The sequence below is a fragment of the Charadrius vociferus genome, unplaced genomic scaffold (assembly GCF_000708025.1).
Source record: "Charadrius vociferus isolate BGI_N301 unplaced genomic scaffold, ASM70802v2 scaffold168, whole genome shotgun sequence".
Lineage (NCBI taxonomy): Eukaryota > Metazoa > Chordata > Aves > Charadriiformes > Charadriidae > Charadrius > Charadrius vociferus.
In genome coordinates, this window is record NW_009649582.1 from 677,307 (window position 1) to 695,008 (window position 17,702).

Consider the following 17,702-nt stretch of genomic DNA (forward strand, 5'->3'; position numbering starts at 1 on the left):
TTTTTCTTCTTTTTTTCTTCCTTAATCATTTAATGCACATACAATTTTGAAAACATCTATGCACTTAAGATTTCTCAAGTGCCATTTCAACCACATGCACAGATGTTTAGGTTTGACTAGAAAATATTAACTTGGAGACTTATAAAAGTATTAAGTAACTTATTTATTTAATAATGCTACTCAATTAATGTGAACTTAAAAGTAATGCCAAATTAATTACAAACGGAGAGAGGCCACCACTAAGCTCTAAATGTCAGTGGTAGAAATATTTACTGTGTTTTGTAGGTGTGTCTATTAGATGAAAGTAATATCTAGTCATTAGAGTATTTGTTTTTCAAGTCAGCAGCCTTGGATTACAATAATGAGCTGAAGTTCCTCCCAATTTATTAATAATACTACAAGAAGTATTCTTCATTATGATTACCACTTTTTTTTTTTCAGCCTATCTGATATTGTAGCAAGACAGAGGCACTCAACCTTTAATGTTGTGGGAAGGAATACCTGTGGAACCCATCATGCCTTTTCTTGCCTTATCTCTCAGATGAAGGTCTAACAAATTGTCTTAATCCCATAAGACTCTTTTTTCGTGTGTTCATTTGATAAAGGAATCTTTTTTCAGGAAATACAAAACATCAGTCACACACTTCCAAGCTCATTCTCATGGGACCAGTTCTGAAGTTGTCTGTTGATCCCTATTATTATGGATTAATTCTCATCTCCAGGAGCTGAAAAAGAATGAATGGAAGATTTGGTGTGTGACTGAGTTGGGAATATAATAATTTATCATTAATATCTTCAAGATCAGAAAAGTAGCCTTGGTTATCCACATTTTCTCCTGTATTCTCTTAGACTGATTTACATTAATCCCAGTAAAACATCTTTGAAGATAAATTTGCAGGGACTTCCTTTTATTTTTGTAGAAATGGTAACTAAAAGGAAAAAAGGGAAAATACTGTCTAATTTTCCTATTTTGCTGACTGTGGAGAACACACTTTTGGCTGCAGGAGTAGGACATTAGGGTTATACTTTAGTTTTAAGTGAATCAATAATATTCAACGAATGCTGTACACCTAGCTAATATGTATCACTACTTTGTAAATGTACATAAACATTAATGCCTTGACCAAGCTCTGAGAAATCTCTGAGGTAAGTAAAATAAATAAATAAATAAAGATTTCTGAAATAAAAAATGGCAATGGAAGGAAGTTAACTTAAAAAAAAAAAATAAAAATCATCCAGTCTTACAGCAAACAGCTGAGTGACATATAGTGAATACAGTTTCCTTTTAACTGTGAACTAGGGACGGTAAGGAATTCAACATTTGGAAACTAAGATATATAAACAACATCTTCCAGACGGAGCTTCCTTTCCCCAAACACAAATCAAGCCACCCCATAATATTTCATAATTAAAGCTCAGGTTTTTAGCTACAGACTTTGGTTAAAAAATGGAAAATGCATCTCTGTTCTGCAGGACTGATAGATTAAACTTTTGGCAAAGTTAATCATGTACTTTGTGTTACTTTTTCTGTCAGCTAGTATTTCAGATTACTAGAGCTATGCAGATAAAATTCCGTTCAAAGTCTGAATAGGCTTGATATTCTACTAAACTTTTGATACATCTTTTTAATCAAGTCGTGGGGTCTGCTGCTTACCACATGAATTAGCTGACCATAGATCAAATATATACCTGACAAGCACTGTGATTGAAACAATGAAACAGCTGGACTGGGAATACAGCATTAGAGGGAAACAGCATATTTAACACAAATAAATCACTGCCCTTACTGTTACTCCCCAGGCAGAGAAGAACGGTTTCCCATTTATCAATTCTGAACTGCTATAGAACAGAGGTTTCAGAACATATATTTTGTTTTTCATTTGCTTCATTTAGGATACAATTCTCTTTTTCTTTTTGATGTAACTGCTCTGGCTACTTACATTAATGCTGGAGGTGGGGTTTTTGTTTGACTAGTTGGGTTTTATTGGAAAGTATAAGAAATACACATGTCTATATTTTTGTGTGTGTATAGGACTATAAACTGCTCTTGACAGTGCGACATCTTGCTTTTATATTCATAAAAGTTTCATGAAGGCATATGAAGACTTCAAGATCTGTATATTTACTATATGCCAATCCATTTAATATTAATCTCAGAAAATGTGTAACAATTGTTTTCTTTTTTGTAATTGTACTGACAACTGAGTTTGTGCACTGTTTCCAGAATTCAATTTTTTTAGAGTAAACTGCCTATGTAGGTGGCAGGGAAAAAGAATACATGGTTTTCAAAGTATGAAAACATTTCTACCTGCTTTTTTTTCCCCTGCTTTTACCTCCATCCACCAGTTTTTCTTGTAAATTCTGGAGTCTCTTATAGCTTTAAGCACACCCTTGAGATTTGCATGGAAAGGAACACAGTTGCCATTAGTCCATTGTTAGTGATCAATTTGTTGAAATCAGTTGAATGTAGAAAGTATTATTTTATGTCTAATATCTTTCAATATACTTTTTCTAATTTACTGAGGGAAAGGCATCTTTTGTTAAAATTGAAGCTTGAACAAAGATCGTATGATTGGAGTTGTTTTGTTTTGTTTTGTCTTTCAGTAGATTTCAACATAAATAAAAATGTACCCATGCATGGTACTAATTAATGAGTAATTTTCTGCTAATGTTAAAGAAAAACAAACCCCCACCCCAAAACAATCTGCAGACAGATTCTGTAAGTGAACCTAAAACAAAAGAGAAAGGAACATCAAGTATGAAAAGGACTGAGGTGGAAAAAGTACATCATTTTTTGTGGAGGGATTTTTTTTCCTTTTGTATTAGTTTATGTGCTTGGCAGTATGTAGAGTGAGAGACGATCTGTCAGATGAGATTGCACCTATGTGGAAAAAAATGGCTTTAAAAATTATTTTTGATACTGTAATGAAACAATCTTTCTTTTTCTTTCTACTAAAACACTCTGTGCAGCAACAGTCAGGTAACAGTGTTTCAGTAAACCAAATAGAAGAAATGTCATTAAGTGTCCCCTTTCCCTGTGCTTGGCTCAGCACTCTGTGCTCCTGCGAAATATGGAGGAATCAGTTTTATTGCATTTGTTTGTTGTCTCGCGTGTGGGCCAGCTTTGAAATATGTACACATAATCCAGTTTTTGATGGTTTTTGTGCAAAGACTTCGAAGGGAGGTAATGTATGGGGCTTTTTGCTAATTTGTTTCTTAAGAATCTCCACACTTGCTATCATAATCCTTTTAGCAATGTCATCCTGAAAACATGAGTGAGAAATAGGTAATAAAATTTAGAGGACAAAAAAACTCCAAAACATATGGGCCCTTTTCTGTCTTTATATTAGTGCTTCTATTTGCATGTGATATAAATGATACATTTGACAGGGTGTTGACAGCCTCAGCTCTGAGCTGCTGATTTTATGCTATTTCTTGTCTTTATAAAGGCACAAATCTTCATATCCATATGCCTTTTATGTTTCAATGGCAAATCTCAAAAATAGTTTGCTTAAAATGCACAATTTTTACATTAACTTTATACTATTCCCTTGCTGAAGTTTTATGGAGTTAAATAAATTAGCAGAAAAAAGGCCATTAATTCCATTTACATTTTTTTGATAATGGATCCCCTAAAAAGCTTAGGAAGTTTTATTTATTCTCTAACTGTAAATGCAAACATAACCCCTCATTCCCAAATTAGACATTACATCTATCAATTCAAATCATATTTATGTAAACAGTGTTCACAATTAGCATCCTTCCTTATAAAATTTCAAAATATCATTGTGAGATGAAGAACATGAATGCAATTTTCTGTGCCTTTGCTCCGCTCTATGCATTTGACAGACCAGGCCTTTAAACAGCTGATAAAGATGGACTTCTGTTTTCCAAATAGCTTGTCCCTGGCATATTCAGGCATTATACAGTCACAAATCAAATATCTTTGCATTAATGCTACAGGATGACTTCAAGGAAAATGCATCCAGCCAAATAATATTTTTATAATGATTATGCTTGGCCGTACATTTAGCACCCAAGTGGCATAAATCCAGATATGCTGGCAAGGCCTATAAGAAAGAATATTCCTGTTTTAAAAATAAGATGATGATACTACCTCAATTCACACATAATTTCATCTTCTTGATCAAGTTCTGAAGCTGAATTACTAACTCATTCAAAATCTTTAGCAAAACTCCCACCTACTTTAGGAAGGATACAAAGGAAATGCTGGTTCTGCAAATCTCACAAGAGAATGTAGGCTGTTACCACTTTCTTTGCAATTTAAACTGTATCATGTAAATTACATCTAGAAATTTCTATTTATAACCCACTAATTTCAATTAAGCGCAAAAAAGACAACATGACTTAAATTGAGTGTTATACTACAAACTATGCATCCATTTATTGTCCTAAGGGAGACCCCGCTATGTCAAGAAGAGGGGTATAGGTTACTTTAAATATTTGAAAGTGGGCAACCAAAAGAAAAAAAATATTAAATTTCATGTTCAAACGAATCATATCCCTCCATTATCCAAATGCAGTTCTACTCAAAGAATCATAGAATTTCAGAAGTGTTAGGGTACTTTCAGTTTTGGTTCTTCATAGAAATGATATAGGCTCAGAAGTGTTACACAGTGGGACAGATAGTTAGCCCACAAAGTAGAACTACTGTCAACTCTGTAGACATGTCAGTGTGCCAATGTGAAAAGTTTAATATGGTAGGACAGTGAAGAAATTGGCAATGAAGTGTGTGTGTGGAAATTCTAACATGAAGAAAATTTGTATCATGAAGTGGCTTATGGTAAGTTTTGGCAAGACATCAAGAATAGTTGGTATAGCTTAATAATGGCTTTCTTTGGTTAATTATTAGGGATGCACACATAGCAGAATATAGATTACCCTTATGTAGGGTTTAAAAAGAAAATAAATCCTGAATCTTTGGGTGTTATTAGTTATAGATAGCTTGGAAAGATTAGGAGAAAAAGCACCAAATTCAAACTGGGTTTTCTTTGAGTTTGTCATGATATAAAAATCTCTGTAAGACAGTATCAATTGTCCTGGAATGGACTTTTTTTTTAGTTACTGAAACAAAACTAAGTCAATTTCAGTACTATTTTTCTGGGGGTTGTTTTGTTTGGTTGGTTGGTTGGGTTTTGGTGGTTTTTGTTTTTTTTTTTCTGGATTGATTACTGATCACAGCATAGTTTTAAAGAAGTTTTATTCAAAACTAAGAACTCCATTTTAATACTACTAGTACTATTTTAATACTATATTTTAAATTTACTTTTAGTTGATAAGCATTAATTGCATGTTTTTGGCTTTATTTTTCATTTTTACTCAATTTAAAGACATTGGAATTTAAATATGCAGTTTGCTTGGAATTTATGTGCTTGTTTCAGTAAAGAACAAGTAATGATGCCAATTATATACTCTTTAGATATGGCTAGAAATGGCTTATTTGAATTATTTCAGCATATCATTACATGTAAAGTCATTATTATTACTAGAGACATGAGGATTTCTGCACAACAGGATTTATGTATAGAAGTCTCTCTCACAAGTGGGGAACAGGCATTATAATATCTCACATTCGCTTTGTCACCTCACTACTGTTGCTGGTGTATTTGTTTTGATTTCAATGTGGTATAGATTCCTGTTTATAAATTCAAGCTTTAATTACATTTCAAATTAATATAATTTAATTTAATTAATAGACATTATTTAGAACTGGACACAATTCCTTGGTTTTTTACTAAAGCTTTAGAATTTCCCTATATTGCAATTTGAAAATTATTCAAAGGTCAATATACTGATTTGCAAGTGAATTTTATCTTAAAACCTATTTCTCAAAGTTTTAGTTGTTATAGAAGTCACTAAATAAATCCTACAGGACACTGTTTGGGTTAGCAGTTAGTGTTAAGTTATGGTTTAACTATTTTTAGGAATGATAGGAATGCAACAACCTGTGATCTGTTAAAGCAATCAAGCTTGTAAGGAAATTTGTTGAGAATTGTTAAAAGATTATTTTGTATATTTAGTAGTCTGACAAAGTTTCTGTTTCATATATGGAAAATAACAACTCTTGAAGAAAAATAAATAATAAAAGTACTGTACTCCAATTTACATAAAGATTACATTACTTTTTCAACTGACAGAAGCAGTTTGATTTATTTTATTTCCTAGTCTCCTTTTACTTTATAGTTATATTTGAACCTCTCTTTATAGAGAAAAAAAAAAAAAATCAGACCTTTAGTTAACAAGCCAAAGTTAGGGAGATGTGAGCTTTCCTACTATGCCACCTCCGTGACTTCAGGCAGACACAACTACACAAAATAGATGTTTGCTGGTAGGTTGTGAACATCATTGCAATACTGGCAGGGGAAGAGAAAACAGAGGGTTAAAAACACTGAGCTGATATGGCACCTCTGTCCACCTCTATTGTTATGCAAAAAAGGAACTGACATTTTAAATTGTGCATTTGAAAAATCACCACAATTAAGTCAACTTAGGAGAGACAAACAGCATATCCAAATAGTACTTCACATTGATGGGCAATAGATCTCCCTTTGCAGAGCTGTCCTCCCTCTTAATGGACATGTACAGAATTATTTTGTAAATCAAATATATCTTTTTTTTTTCTTCATAACTGTAAAACTTGTGTCTTTTTCACAGATCTATGATGGCAAAGACAATACTGCTCACCTTCTGGGTGCATATACTGGGGCATCATTAAGAGGTCTGACGCTAAGCAGTACTTCAAATCATTTGTGGTTGGAGTTTAACTCAGACATGGAGGGCACTGATGAAGGTTTTCAGCTTGTGTACACCAGTAAGTATTTGAGCAAACTGTAGTAATAGGTTTAGGATTGTAAAGGAATGAAAATTCTTTGCTCGCAAAATGAAAATGCAGTCAAAAGACAAATAATAAAATCAACAGCAAATCACTCCTCACTTACCAAAATAATAGTTTCATAATTGTACCTCAAAAACCCCTAAATGTAGCATACTGAAATCTTCCTTTGACAGTACTTTGCGTAGTTTGATACTTAAATCAGTGTCTTTTTTTCTAGAGGGTTATTTTGAAGCTTTTTTAGTCTTGGAAAGGATAAGAAAAAACATAGGATAATTTTCAGTTAGTTGTATTAGCATGTAACAATACTTAAGTGTGTGAGTAGTTTCAAATGTGTAACCAAAACTCATTGCTTCATAAAAGTAATTCATAAGTAAAAGACATTCTCCATCTTAAGACTTGTGTCCGATAGAAATTTTGCATTAGACTAGCAATTTCTGAGTTTAGATTATTGTTTAGAATAATCCAATTTGAAACCAAAATGATAAAGAAAGATTCCTAACAAGGAGTTCTCACCTGTATGTAGGCTGAAAAAAATTAAACTGCAAAGATTAGAAGAGGAAGAATCTTTTAATATCTCTAGCTTAGAGGGTAAATAGGAAACAACGACACACATCTATTTTATCCAGTGGCAACTTCTGAAAATGTGTGTGATTGTTACACATATCTATTGACACGTAAAGTATGACTTCTTTAGTGTACAATTATTTCATCATTGCATAATTATTATATAAAACTGATTTTTTAGCAAGCAGAACAGTATTATAAGGTAATTCCGCAATGCAGCTGTCAACATTCTTTTTTTCTCCCTATGCTTAAATCATTCATTTTCACCTGTTCAAAAAAATGTCTTATATTTCAAAAACTCTCCATGATATTTTAAAAACTACTTCTGACAAAAATAAGTCTAACAGAATGAAAGGAAAATATTTCAAGATACTACAAGAGTATGTAATTATTTTTCAGGTGAAAGTTGCATAATTATACCACGTATAGCCTGTGATGGCATAGGACTGTACCCTATGATTAAAGATAGGCCTTCCAGTGCTGTGTTACTATGTAAATGTCAAAGTATTTCATTTTTCTTATTTATATTAGTACGTCCAAGCCCAGCACTTGAATCTTATCATTAACATTTCCTGTCTTTTGAGACAGGCATTCTTGTAGAATGCACTTTCCTAGCCTGAATAGTGATTAGCCTGAACAGTGATGAATCTTCTTTTGTAGGTATTTGTAGAGCTGGAGGAGAAAAGGTGAGAAAAACTCACGGGTCAAAGCAAACATAGGGAGGAAAGAGAAGAGGAAAAAAGAGGTGATGCAAAGGCATCACCTCCCACAGACAGACCAATGTCCACCCAGTCCCTGAGCTATGGCCACTTTGGACAGACTATCCCCCAATTTTATCATTCAGTGTGACACTATATGGCATGGAATATCTCTTTGGTCAGTTAGGGTGAGCTGTCCCATCTGTGCCCCCTTCCAGTCTCTTGCCCACTTCCAGCCTACTTGCTGTGGGGGCAGAGTGAGAGACAGAGAAGGACTTGATGCCGTGCAAGTACTGCTCAACAATAACAGAAACATTGGTGTGCTATCACTGGTTTATTCAATCTAAAACAAAGCACTGTATGGGCTGCTATGAAGGTAATTAACTCCATCCCAGCCAGGCTCAGTATACACCATCTCCTTTACACTATCCCTTCAGATTTACATGCATTAGTAAGATTCCCCCTGAGCCTTCTCTTCTGCAGGCTGAACAGTCCCAGCTGTCTCAGCCTATACCCACAGGAGAGATGTTACCATCCCTTAATCATCTTAATGGCCCTTTCCTGGAGTCTCTTCATTAACTCCCCATCTCTCTCATATTGGGGACCCCAGAACTGGACACCATACTCCAGATGTGGCCTCAGCAGTGCTTTAGGGTAGAGGGGAAGGATTACCTCTGTTGACCTGCTGGCAACATGCCTCCTAATGCAGCCCAGGATATCATTGGCCTTCTTTGCTGGAAGGGGAGATTGTTGCTTGTGTTCAGCTTGGCATCCACCAGTCCCTTTCTTCAAAGCTGTGTTCCAGCTGGGTAGCCCCCAATATATTCTTGTGATGGGGTTTTTCCTCCCCAGGTACCGGACATTGCACTTGTTGAACTTCCTGAAGTTCACGTTTGCCCATTTCTCCAGCCTGTCGAGGTCGATAGATGGCAGTATGACCCTTTGCTGTACCAGCCCTTCCTCCCAGTTTGGTGTTAACAGCAAACTTGGTGAGGGTACACTCTGCCCCATCATCCAGACCATTAATGGAGATGTTGAACAAGATCAGACTCAGTATTGACCCCTAGGGCACATTGCTAGTTTCTGGCCTCCAACTAGACTTTCTGCCACTGACCATCACCCATTGGCCATTTCCCATTTTGTGAAAGACAGCTAATATTTGTTTTGCATAGATGTAGGCAATGAAACCTTCCAAAAGTACTGTGGGCTTACCCTGATGCTTTTAAGCAGTAGACACCTCCACAAGCTGTAATGAAATATTCTGTGTCTTCGGGGACGCATTGTGAGCATTCATGCTCTTTCAGTTGTCTAAAATAGCCAACTGTTGCCTTCACTGTGCCCCTAGATACCAGGTGCTTTTCCAGAAGGATACAGTTTTCCCTTTGGTCCTGTTGCCAGAACTGCCAGCACTGTGTGGATAGCTGAAATACACTTAGGGCAGCAAAAGCACTGCTTATACCTATGCTTGGGCAATGGAGTTACGTGTTTACCCTCAAGGGGGAAGCGATCAGTTAAAAAGACTACTTTGGTTCTGTGTCTGTAAGCAGGCCATCCAGTGATGAGGACATCTCAGGGATCAAGGCACATTTTAACTTCTTTTCACACAGTATGACCAACAATTTTCTTAGAGGACAGGAAATTCTAACTGGTCAGTATGTATCCAGACTAGCAATATCAAAAAGGGTTCTTCAATTGGGACTCACATAAGCCTCTTCTAGAGCTTCTGCAGTGCAGTCTGTACTGGGAAACAATAGCTTGGCTAGAATGAGAAAAGTTCAGCTTACAGATTGTGGAGGCTCTTTGGGAGGTGAGCCATTTTCAGTGAGACATTTAAAAGAGCTGAAGGAAGAACTAGGAAGAGACAGCATTTGACCTTTCTTTCTTTTTTTTTTTTTTTTTTTTCTTATGTGAGCAAAGATCCTTATCCAACCTGAAGAATTTTGTCTGTAAAATGAAATAACTAACACTTTGTCAGTCAATTAATAGTAATGATTCAGTACCTGAGGAGATTTTGAAAGGCTACCAACTGTTGACCAGATGGACAAATACTGTGTAAATGACTTCACTGAACAATGTAGACATGAAAAACCCTTCGTTTGCTCCCATGCCACCTACATCTAGGAATATCAATCTGACTCAAAGTGCCTTTTTTTTTACCTACAAACAGTTTGAGCTACATGATATTGATAAAATACATTTCATTTTGAACAAAGTGAAGTTTCGAGCTGCTTCTCAGTTAATAATAGAAAACCTTGTTTGGAATAGAAAATCTTTTTCCCAAATTACAGTTTGTTTTCCCAAATGTTTATATGCTTCCCTGTTTCTGTGTAATATAGAAGTCATTTTTTTTCCTTCTTGCTCCACATCTCTTAATTCTCGAAAATGTCCAAATTCTTTGGTTTGAACGCTTTATATCATCATGATCATTGCTTCCTGCATGTAGTTTTTAAATTTACAAACTACTGAATGCAGGATTAGGGTAGGGATTAATGAATATAACAGTATTTCTTTGGTGCTATGGGTGCTATTGTGCCATTGGTGTTACTGTGCATAATAACATCAAAGAAATCAGCTGTGCAATTTTATTTATGAGCCTTGAAATGTCTATTCACAAACTTGTTGTCAAAGTGTATGGGCAGTCACTTAAACTTCCATTTTAGAATTTATCATATCAATTTAGGACTGATTGATAATGATAATGAATTTCGTTCTCAGTCTTTAATTGGACTCCTAGGAAAAAAGGTGTTATGACACAGTTTGGTTTACATGCTCTAAGTGAGGGGTATAGACTATTATCATACTTAGGCTGAAAACAGGAAAGGAATCTTAAATATGTTGTTACATGAAGTCTGAAAATGTTTAATTTCCATTGGAAAACAAAAAATCTTAATTTCATTAGTGTATTTACCTGTTTGATTTTGTAACTACAATGTTTTATTCCTACCACAGGTTTTGAGCTTTCACATTGCGAGGACCCTGGTGTGCCCCAGTTTGGGTATAAAATCAGTGACCAGGGGCATTTTGCTGGAAGCACTATAATTTATGGATGCAATCCAGGTTACACACTCCATGGAAGTAGCCTCCTAAAGTGTATGACTGGGGAAAGAAGGGCATGGGACTATCCTCTGCCGTCATGTATTGGTATTAGACTTTTTTATTTTATTTCAGTTTTTTTACTTCAGCTGTTATCTGAATATAAGAAAGAAAAAAATTGGAAGGTTTGTTAGAGCTATGTGAAATTTGATCTGTATGCATACCCATCTATCTACACATACATTTACAGAACTATCTACATAAATATATTCTAAGTCTATGTGAGTGATGTTGACTTTTTAGGTTTAAATAAGATAGTAATTATTAAACATTTGCACATAGTGAAATTCCTAATATGTGAAAATCTAGTTATAGCCAGCAAATAGTCAACATAAAAAGACAGCTTAATCAGAAAGCCAGGACAATACATGTTTTATGAGGATTTGTAAAACTAGCAATTTTTTTTTTTCTATTTTTATCTAAATAGTATTAAGCTAGAAATCTTTTCATATATTTACAGATAAATACTATAAAATAAATTAAAATAAAAACTTAAACATATGAAGAGATATAGAGTTATATTGTATTTTGGCTTCTGTTACGTGGCTGTGATGAACAACACGATATTATACACTTTATTATGATATTACAATAACTTTATAAGTTATGCAGGTACCTATAGGCTCAATTTCTTCGATAGGAGAGCGAAAAGAAGGCAAGACAAATATTCTAGTAATTTTCTTTCTTTTTCACCTCCTTTTAGAGGAAATTACTATTGAGTGAGTAGCAGAAGCAAGGGGTGAAATGCACTTTGTCCCTAGATTTAAGTTTGACAGAAATCAATGTACTTTGGCACATCTTTATCAAAACCAAGACTATTTAGGAAAAGTATGCAACAAATAAGAACTGAACAGCTCTCTTAGAGTAATAATTATGGAATAAATGCTTAAATTCCAAATTTGTGATAAGCCTTAACTAATTTCTACATCATTTAGGATACATGAAACATAAGAATTAAGAGGAAAGCATGGCATTGGAATGTGCAAGTAGCAACTAGGAGTTGTACAAAGAACATATGATGGAAGTTGAAAAAAAAAATTATAAAATAAAATCTGAAGGTGCTAGAAAGTTGAAATTAAAAGTTTGAACATCAAATTGCATGTTCAGTTCCATTATAAGCATTAAAAATCATAGGATGTATCACCGTAGTAGCACTCAGTTATATAGAGGAGTGAGTTCTTGCTTAGTTTTAAAACAGACCAAGGTAAATACATCTAAAGTTATTCCTTCGGTTTTTTACTGATTATCTAGATTATGTACTGTGCACTATTTACACTAACTGTGGAAGATTCAACTTTCTCATATGCTAAGCAAATATTCAAACCATCAACTAGGCCAAATTTAGAAGGTCTACTGGAAGGTGGTCCCTAGAATAGGTCACAGATGAGAGATAAACACTGTTGTTTTATGCCCCTTACATGACAGAGGCTGTTTGGAGGAAGGTCAATTATTCAGGATTCAATTATTCAGCAGTCCCTCTCCAAATTAGACGTATACAGCTCAAAAGATACAGGTTGACCATCTTTGGATTAGGCAGTCAGCTAGATTCAGAGCTGATATAAGCTAACAAAAACAGTCAACAGAATGAAATCCAGACCTGAATCTGGACCTCTGTTAAAAGTGATGATATGCTGCATATACTCAAGGTTCTATATTCTTTTTTTTGTTTCAGTAGTGGTAAACGATCCAACTCAAATCACGATTTAAAAAAAAAAAAAATTACACAAATTAAGCACCTAATTTTTGCACTGCCACAATATTCTTTGTGAAAAATACATTATAATTATTCAAAAATGTTCTTAATAGGTGAACCTATTTAGAATGTGAATCAATCTGTAGTGTAAACTTTTTGAGTTTTAAATTAATGTTATTCAAAAAATATCTATTAATCTGCTATTCACGGGGAGGGTAATTATCTATCCAGTTTAAAATGCCATGTATTTTTACATATTGCTCTTCTGTAAGCAAATAAAAGTACACAGATGTCATTTAAATGAACTTCAGAATGAATTATACAGATTTTGTTTATTTCAGCTAGGTATTTATCCATAGCCAAGTAGTATAACATGTTACATGCATCCAGAGAGAGTTAAACAGCTGTAAAGCTGTTGTCTGTATCCATAGCAGTATCCATCCCAACCTGAAGATTTCATTGATTTGGCTAAATAGATTTTAAAAGAATTTTAATTAACACAAATGAGATTTTGTTTAGGCAAGACTAAGAAGACAAAAAGTTTTTGAATGCCAATTATAAATAATGATACTTTCTAGTTTTTAATGTTAATTAAGGATCACTGCAGATACTTTAAAATACTCTTGGAGTGATGAATTATGAATCCTATAAAATGTCTTAGGCATCAGTTGGTGTCTTGGGCTTAAAAATACATAGTGAAAGACTAATGATATCTTTGTAACGGTACAACATGAGGAAATAATTGGCTAGAAGAGATCTGGGAAGCAGAAAGGCAGTTAAGAAATGTGCAAGCTCAGTAAGGAAAAGAATGCTCGGATTAGAAATGTTCCTCAAAGAAAACAGCAAAGTTGCATCACAAAGGTTTTTACACAGGACTCAGACCCCTTTTTGATATCTCTTTAATAAGTCCAAACAAAAGCCTGAGTCTGAACACCTCTTACTCATCCGTGGTCAAAACAGTCAGTTTTTGAGACTTTAAATTCAGTAATGGCTTAAATAGCAGGATGTGAAGATGAATCAGCAGAACTGTTCTAACACTTTTGGTTTATAGGAATGCTTCTTTCAACATCCACTTTTAGCTAGAATGAGATTGAAGCTAAGCTTCTTTGATATGGAAGGAAAAAAAGAAAGATCGTTTTTGCAACGCTGTTGCCCTTTGTTTCCAGAATACTTGTTTATGAGTCTGGTAGCTCTACGCACTCAAGTTTCGTGCTTACAAGAACTTGGTCCCAGCCAACCACAAGATCTTTTAGGTTCTACAGATTGTTCAGGCAAACTATGAGAACCTGTAAAAACAGTGGTGCTTTGCATGAAATATTTTAGGCTGACATGTACAAATAAAATTTTGTCATGGATATTTATGAGAAACATAAGTCAACAGACACTTTAGTTTGCTAGTACTATCACAAATTGCCTTAAAAATGCTACTGTTCTTGCTTTAGTATCATTTTATGGAAAAATGTGAAATTGACATGACAATAGCTAAACTGTTTTCAAGCATTTGTAATAATCATAAATCTTAAACATGTAGTAACGGTTACAATACAACATACTATCCATGGATTTGCAGGGAACAATGTAGTATAATATATATTTCCTTTAACTTGATATCCTTAGAAGAATCTTTAGCATTCACAATTGGAGGCAAATTAAGATTCTTAATGAAGATTGTCTTCATAGTAAGCAATCCGGAGATGTAAGATAAAAAGGGGTTTGCTCCATTACAGCTGACTGCAACCTGAGAGGATGCCGCTTTCTGAGAAGTCACCAGTTGCACAGCTGATTCAGCAACCAGCAAAACTGGGGAGCTAGAACCTTGCTGCAGAAATAAGCCACTTGGGAGAGAGATAGAACCTTCAAAAAACATAATAAAAAAGCAAACTGGTTATCCTGTGTGATAATTAGAAATTATAAACTTATAGTTGTTCAGTGGTCCTAAATGAAATATAACTAATTTTTAATTTCATTGTTTGACAGTGAGTAATTTTTTCTTTATAGTATACTCTATTTATATCCCTACTCTACTGAAAGTATAACAGACTATGCTGTCTTCTGAGTTTAATAATTGCAAAAGACTTTTTTTAAAGAGTATTTAGGAATTAACGGATTGGCAAAGTGCTTAAAAAATATATGAAAGGCCACTTCTCTGCAAATTTGCTTCTATTATGTCAGAAAATCCATCAAGAGTAGCATTTCAATTATGTTTTATCACAGAACTCACAGATCATAAGGTAATAAATCTCTTAACTAAATATTTTAGGTGATGTTAAATCAAAATAAACCTGCATTTTACTGATACCAAGACACCTAATCAAAGTGTTATTTTGGCTTTGCACTTCACAAGAGAGAAAGCATTACAGGGACTTTAAAAGGAAGGAAAGCAAAATAGGCAGGCTTTAAAGGCCTCAGGGATCTACATCGAAAAAATCATGTTTTCTCAAAGATTAGGTATTAATATTATGAAATACTCAGCTTTGCCTAATGACTGGCTGAGGCCATCTAAGAAGAAGCTACTTACCATCTGTTAGCCTCTATGAAACGTTATATCTTCATCATGAGGACAAGTTCTATAACTTTTTTTTTCTAGGCTGAAAGGCTGATTTTCTCTCTAAATAGTCTGCTTTTATTCAATATGTATCCTGTCTTTTCTTTTGTTTTGTTTTGTTAAATATATTTTATTTTCTACTCACTCATTTGTTTAGTTTTCTTAATTTAATTATACTGTTTTAGGGTGACATGTTGGTTTGGGGTTTGTTGTTTGTTTTTTTTGTTTTTTTTTTTTTAAGTAACAATCCATGTTCCTTTCATTATATAATGGTATGTTTTCTAATTATTATGGTGTATTCAAAATTATTAGAAAAAAGAGCTGCCAAAGGAAAATACAACAATATTCAAATAAACCCACATTTACAGGTTCCTTTCCCAAGGCAGTTCAAGTCCTTATATGTTGTTTTACAATCTTAGGGCACAGAGTCACTTTAGTTTGCTACTTACTTGGTAAGGGAGAAGATGTACAAATTGATTGCTCAGATGATTAACTGGAGGACCTCCTGTAATGAATTGAAAGTAACACATTGTGTAATGTTTTTTATTAGCTGAATGTGGAGGCCGTTTTAAGGGAGAATCATCAGGAAGAATCTTATCTCCTGGCTATCCTTTTCCCTATGACAACAATCTGCGTTGCATGTGGGTGATTGAAGTAGATCCAGGAAATATTGTCAGGTACGGGAAACAAATCTTAAAATTATAACAAATATTTTTGTTTATATAATAACCAAGTCTTACCTGTACAGTGGAGAAAAAAGGGATTTAGGTTTTAAAATTTAAGATGCAACTCAAGGTTATTATTTTTGTCATTCTAAGTCTGAATATGTAGGTTTGTGTTGAAACTATTTTTCAATAAATATTGACGAAGATCAAATTTCAGTTTAAATTTTTTTATAATTTTGTGAAATGCTGATGAATTTTAAAATAATGTATATATCTATACATGTTTGCATATGTAGAAACTAGAAATGTTAACTGTAAATCTTTTTTTAAAAATATCTAATACAAATGCTCTTTTAATGCCGAAGTTACAAGATTGAATTTATACAAAATAAAATTGCTGGAATCAGCAGAACTGTTTAGTGGAATAGTCTACATTTTAAAAAAAAACACCCTGCATTTCAGTAGTTCTTTTAAGTCAGGCACTTAGTCACACTATATCGCTAATTGCATGAGTTTACAGTTCTATTTAATTTGTTTTGATGGGAATGTGATACATAATATTGTCTTAAGAAAAACAAAACTATTTTCTGAAAAGTTTGTGTGGGTATTTATAGACTACTTGAATGGCTAAAGCAATATATTTATTTCATGTTGACAAAAAATTATTAGTTGCAAAATAATTTTTGTTTCAAATACATTTCGGTATTGCATTTTTATGCATCCATAGATAAAGGTGTGAACATTATGGAAAATCACCAATGAAAATCAAAGTTTATTTGCTTTCAAGTTTAGTTTTGTTCCTAAAAATATGCTGTTGAGTAATATGAAAGCTGACAATAAAATCATGGTCTTCTTACAGCCTCCAGTTTCTTGCTTTTGACACTGAGGCATCCCATGACATTCTACGAGTTTGGGATGGTCCACCTGAGAATGAGATGTTACTCAAAGAAATTAGTGGATCCCTTGTTCCTGAAGGCATTCACAGTACACTCAACATAGTAACTATCCAGTTTGACACAGATTTTTATATCAGCAAATCTGGATTTGCCATACAGTTTTCAAGTAAGTTGATTAATTTAATTTTTATTTTTTATTTATAAGGTGGTTCACTCATAGGTAATTTTGATGCTGGGTACAATTGAAATCAGTGACATTTCTCATTTTGCTAGGGAAATAATTGGCCCAGACTTACAGATTTATTTTAAAGCTATATTTTTGTCTTAGAAGAAAAAAAAAAAAAAAATAATCATGTCCTTTGCTAATTTGGCTTTGTTTCAAGGGCAGCTGGGGCAGTGCCAGAATGCTCATAATTATGATAAGTGTTTTTCACAAAGGAGGTGATGTAGGCATGTTAAAGGTTCCATCCTTTTCGAATCAATACGAGTTTCTGCTTTCAGAGACATCTGTGCAGAGTTTCCTTTGCTAATTTGGCTTTGTTTCAAGGGCAGCTGGGGCAGTGCCAGAATGCTCATAATTATGATAAGTGTTTTTCACAAAGGAGGTGATGTAGGCATGTTAAAGGTTCCATCCTTTTCGAATCAATACGAGTTTCTGCTTTCAGAGACATCTGTGCAGAGTTTTCATTCCT

The 17,702-nt window shown here is 34.0% G+C and overlaps 1 protein-coding gene across 2 annotated transcripts in view; it reads left to right on the forward strand.

The window, feature by feature from the left end:
* The window catches only part of CSMD3 (CUB and Sushi multiple domains 3), a 715,473-nt gene that overhangs the window by 460,621 nt on the left and 237,150 nt on the right, over window positions 1-17,702 (forward strand). For both annotated transcript variants that reach the window (XM_009890359.1, XM_009890360.1), the window contains 4 exons: window positions 6,676-6,832; window positions 11,068-11,259; window positions 16,000-16,126; window positions 16,974-17,176. In XM_009890359.1, coding sequence (XP_009888661.1) covers window positions 6,676-6,832; window positions 11,068-11,259; window positions 16,000-16,126; window positions 16,974-17,176 — 679 coding nt within the window. The remainder of the gene's footprint in view (window positions 1-6,675; window positions 6,833-11,067; window positions 11,260-15,999; window positions 16,127-16,973; window positions 17,177-17,702) is intronic.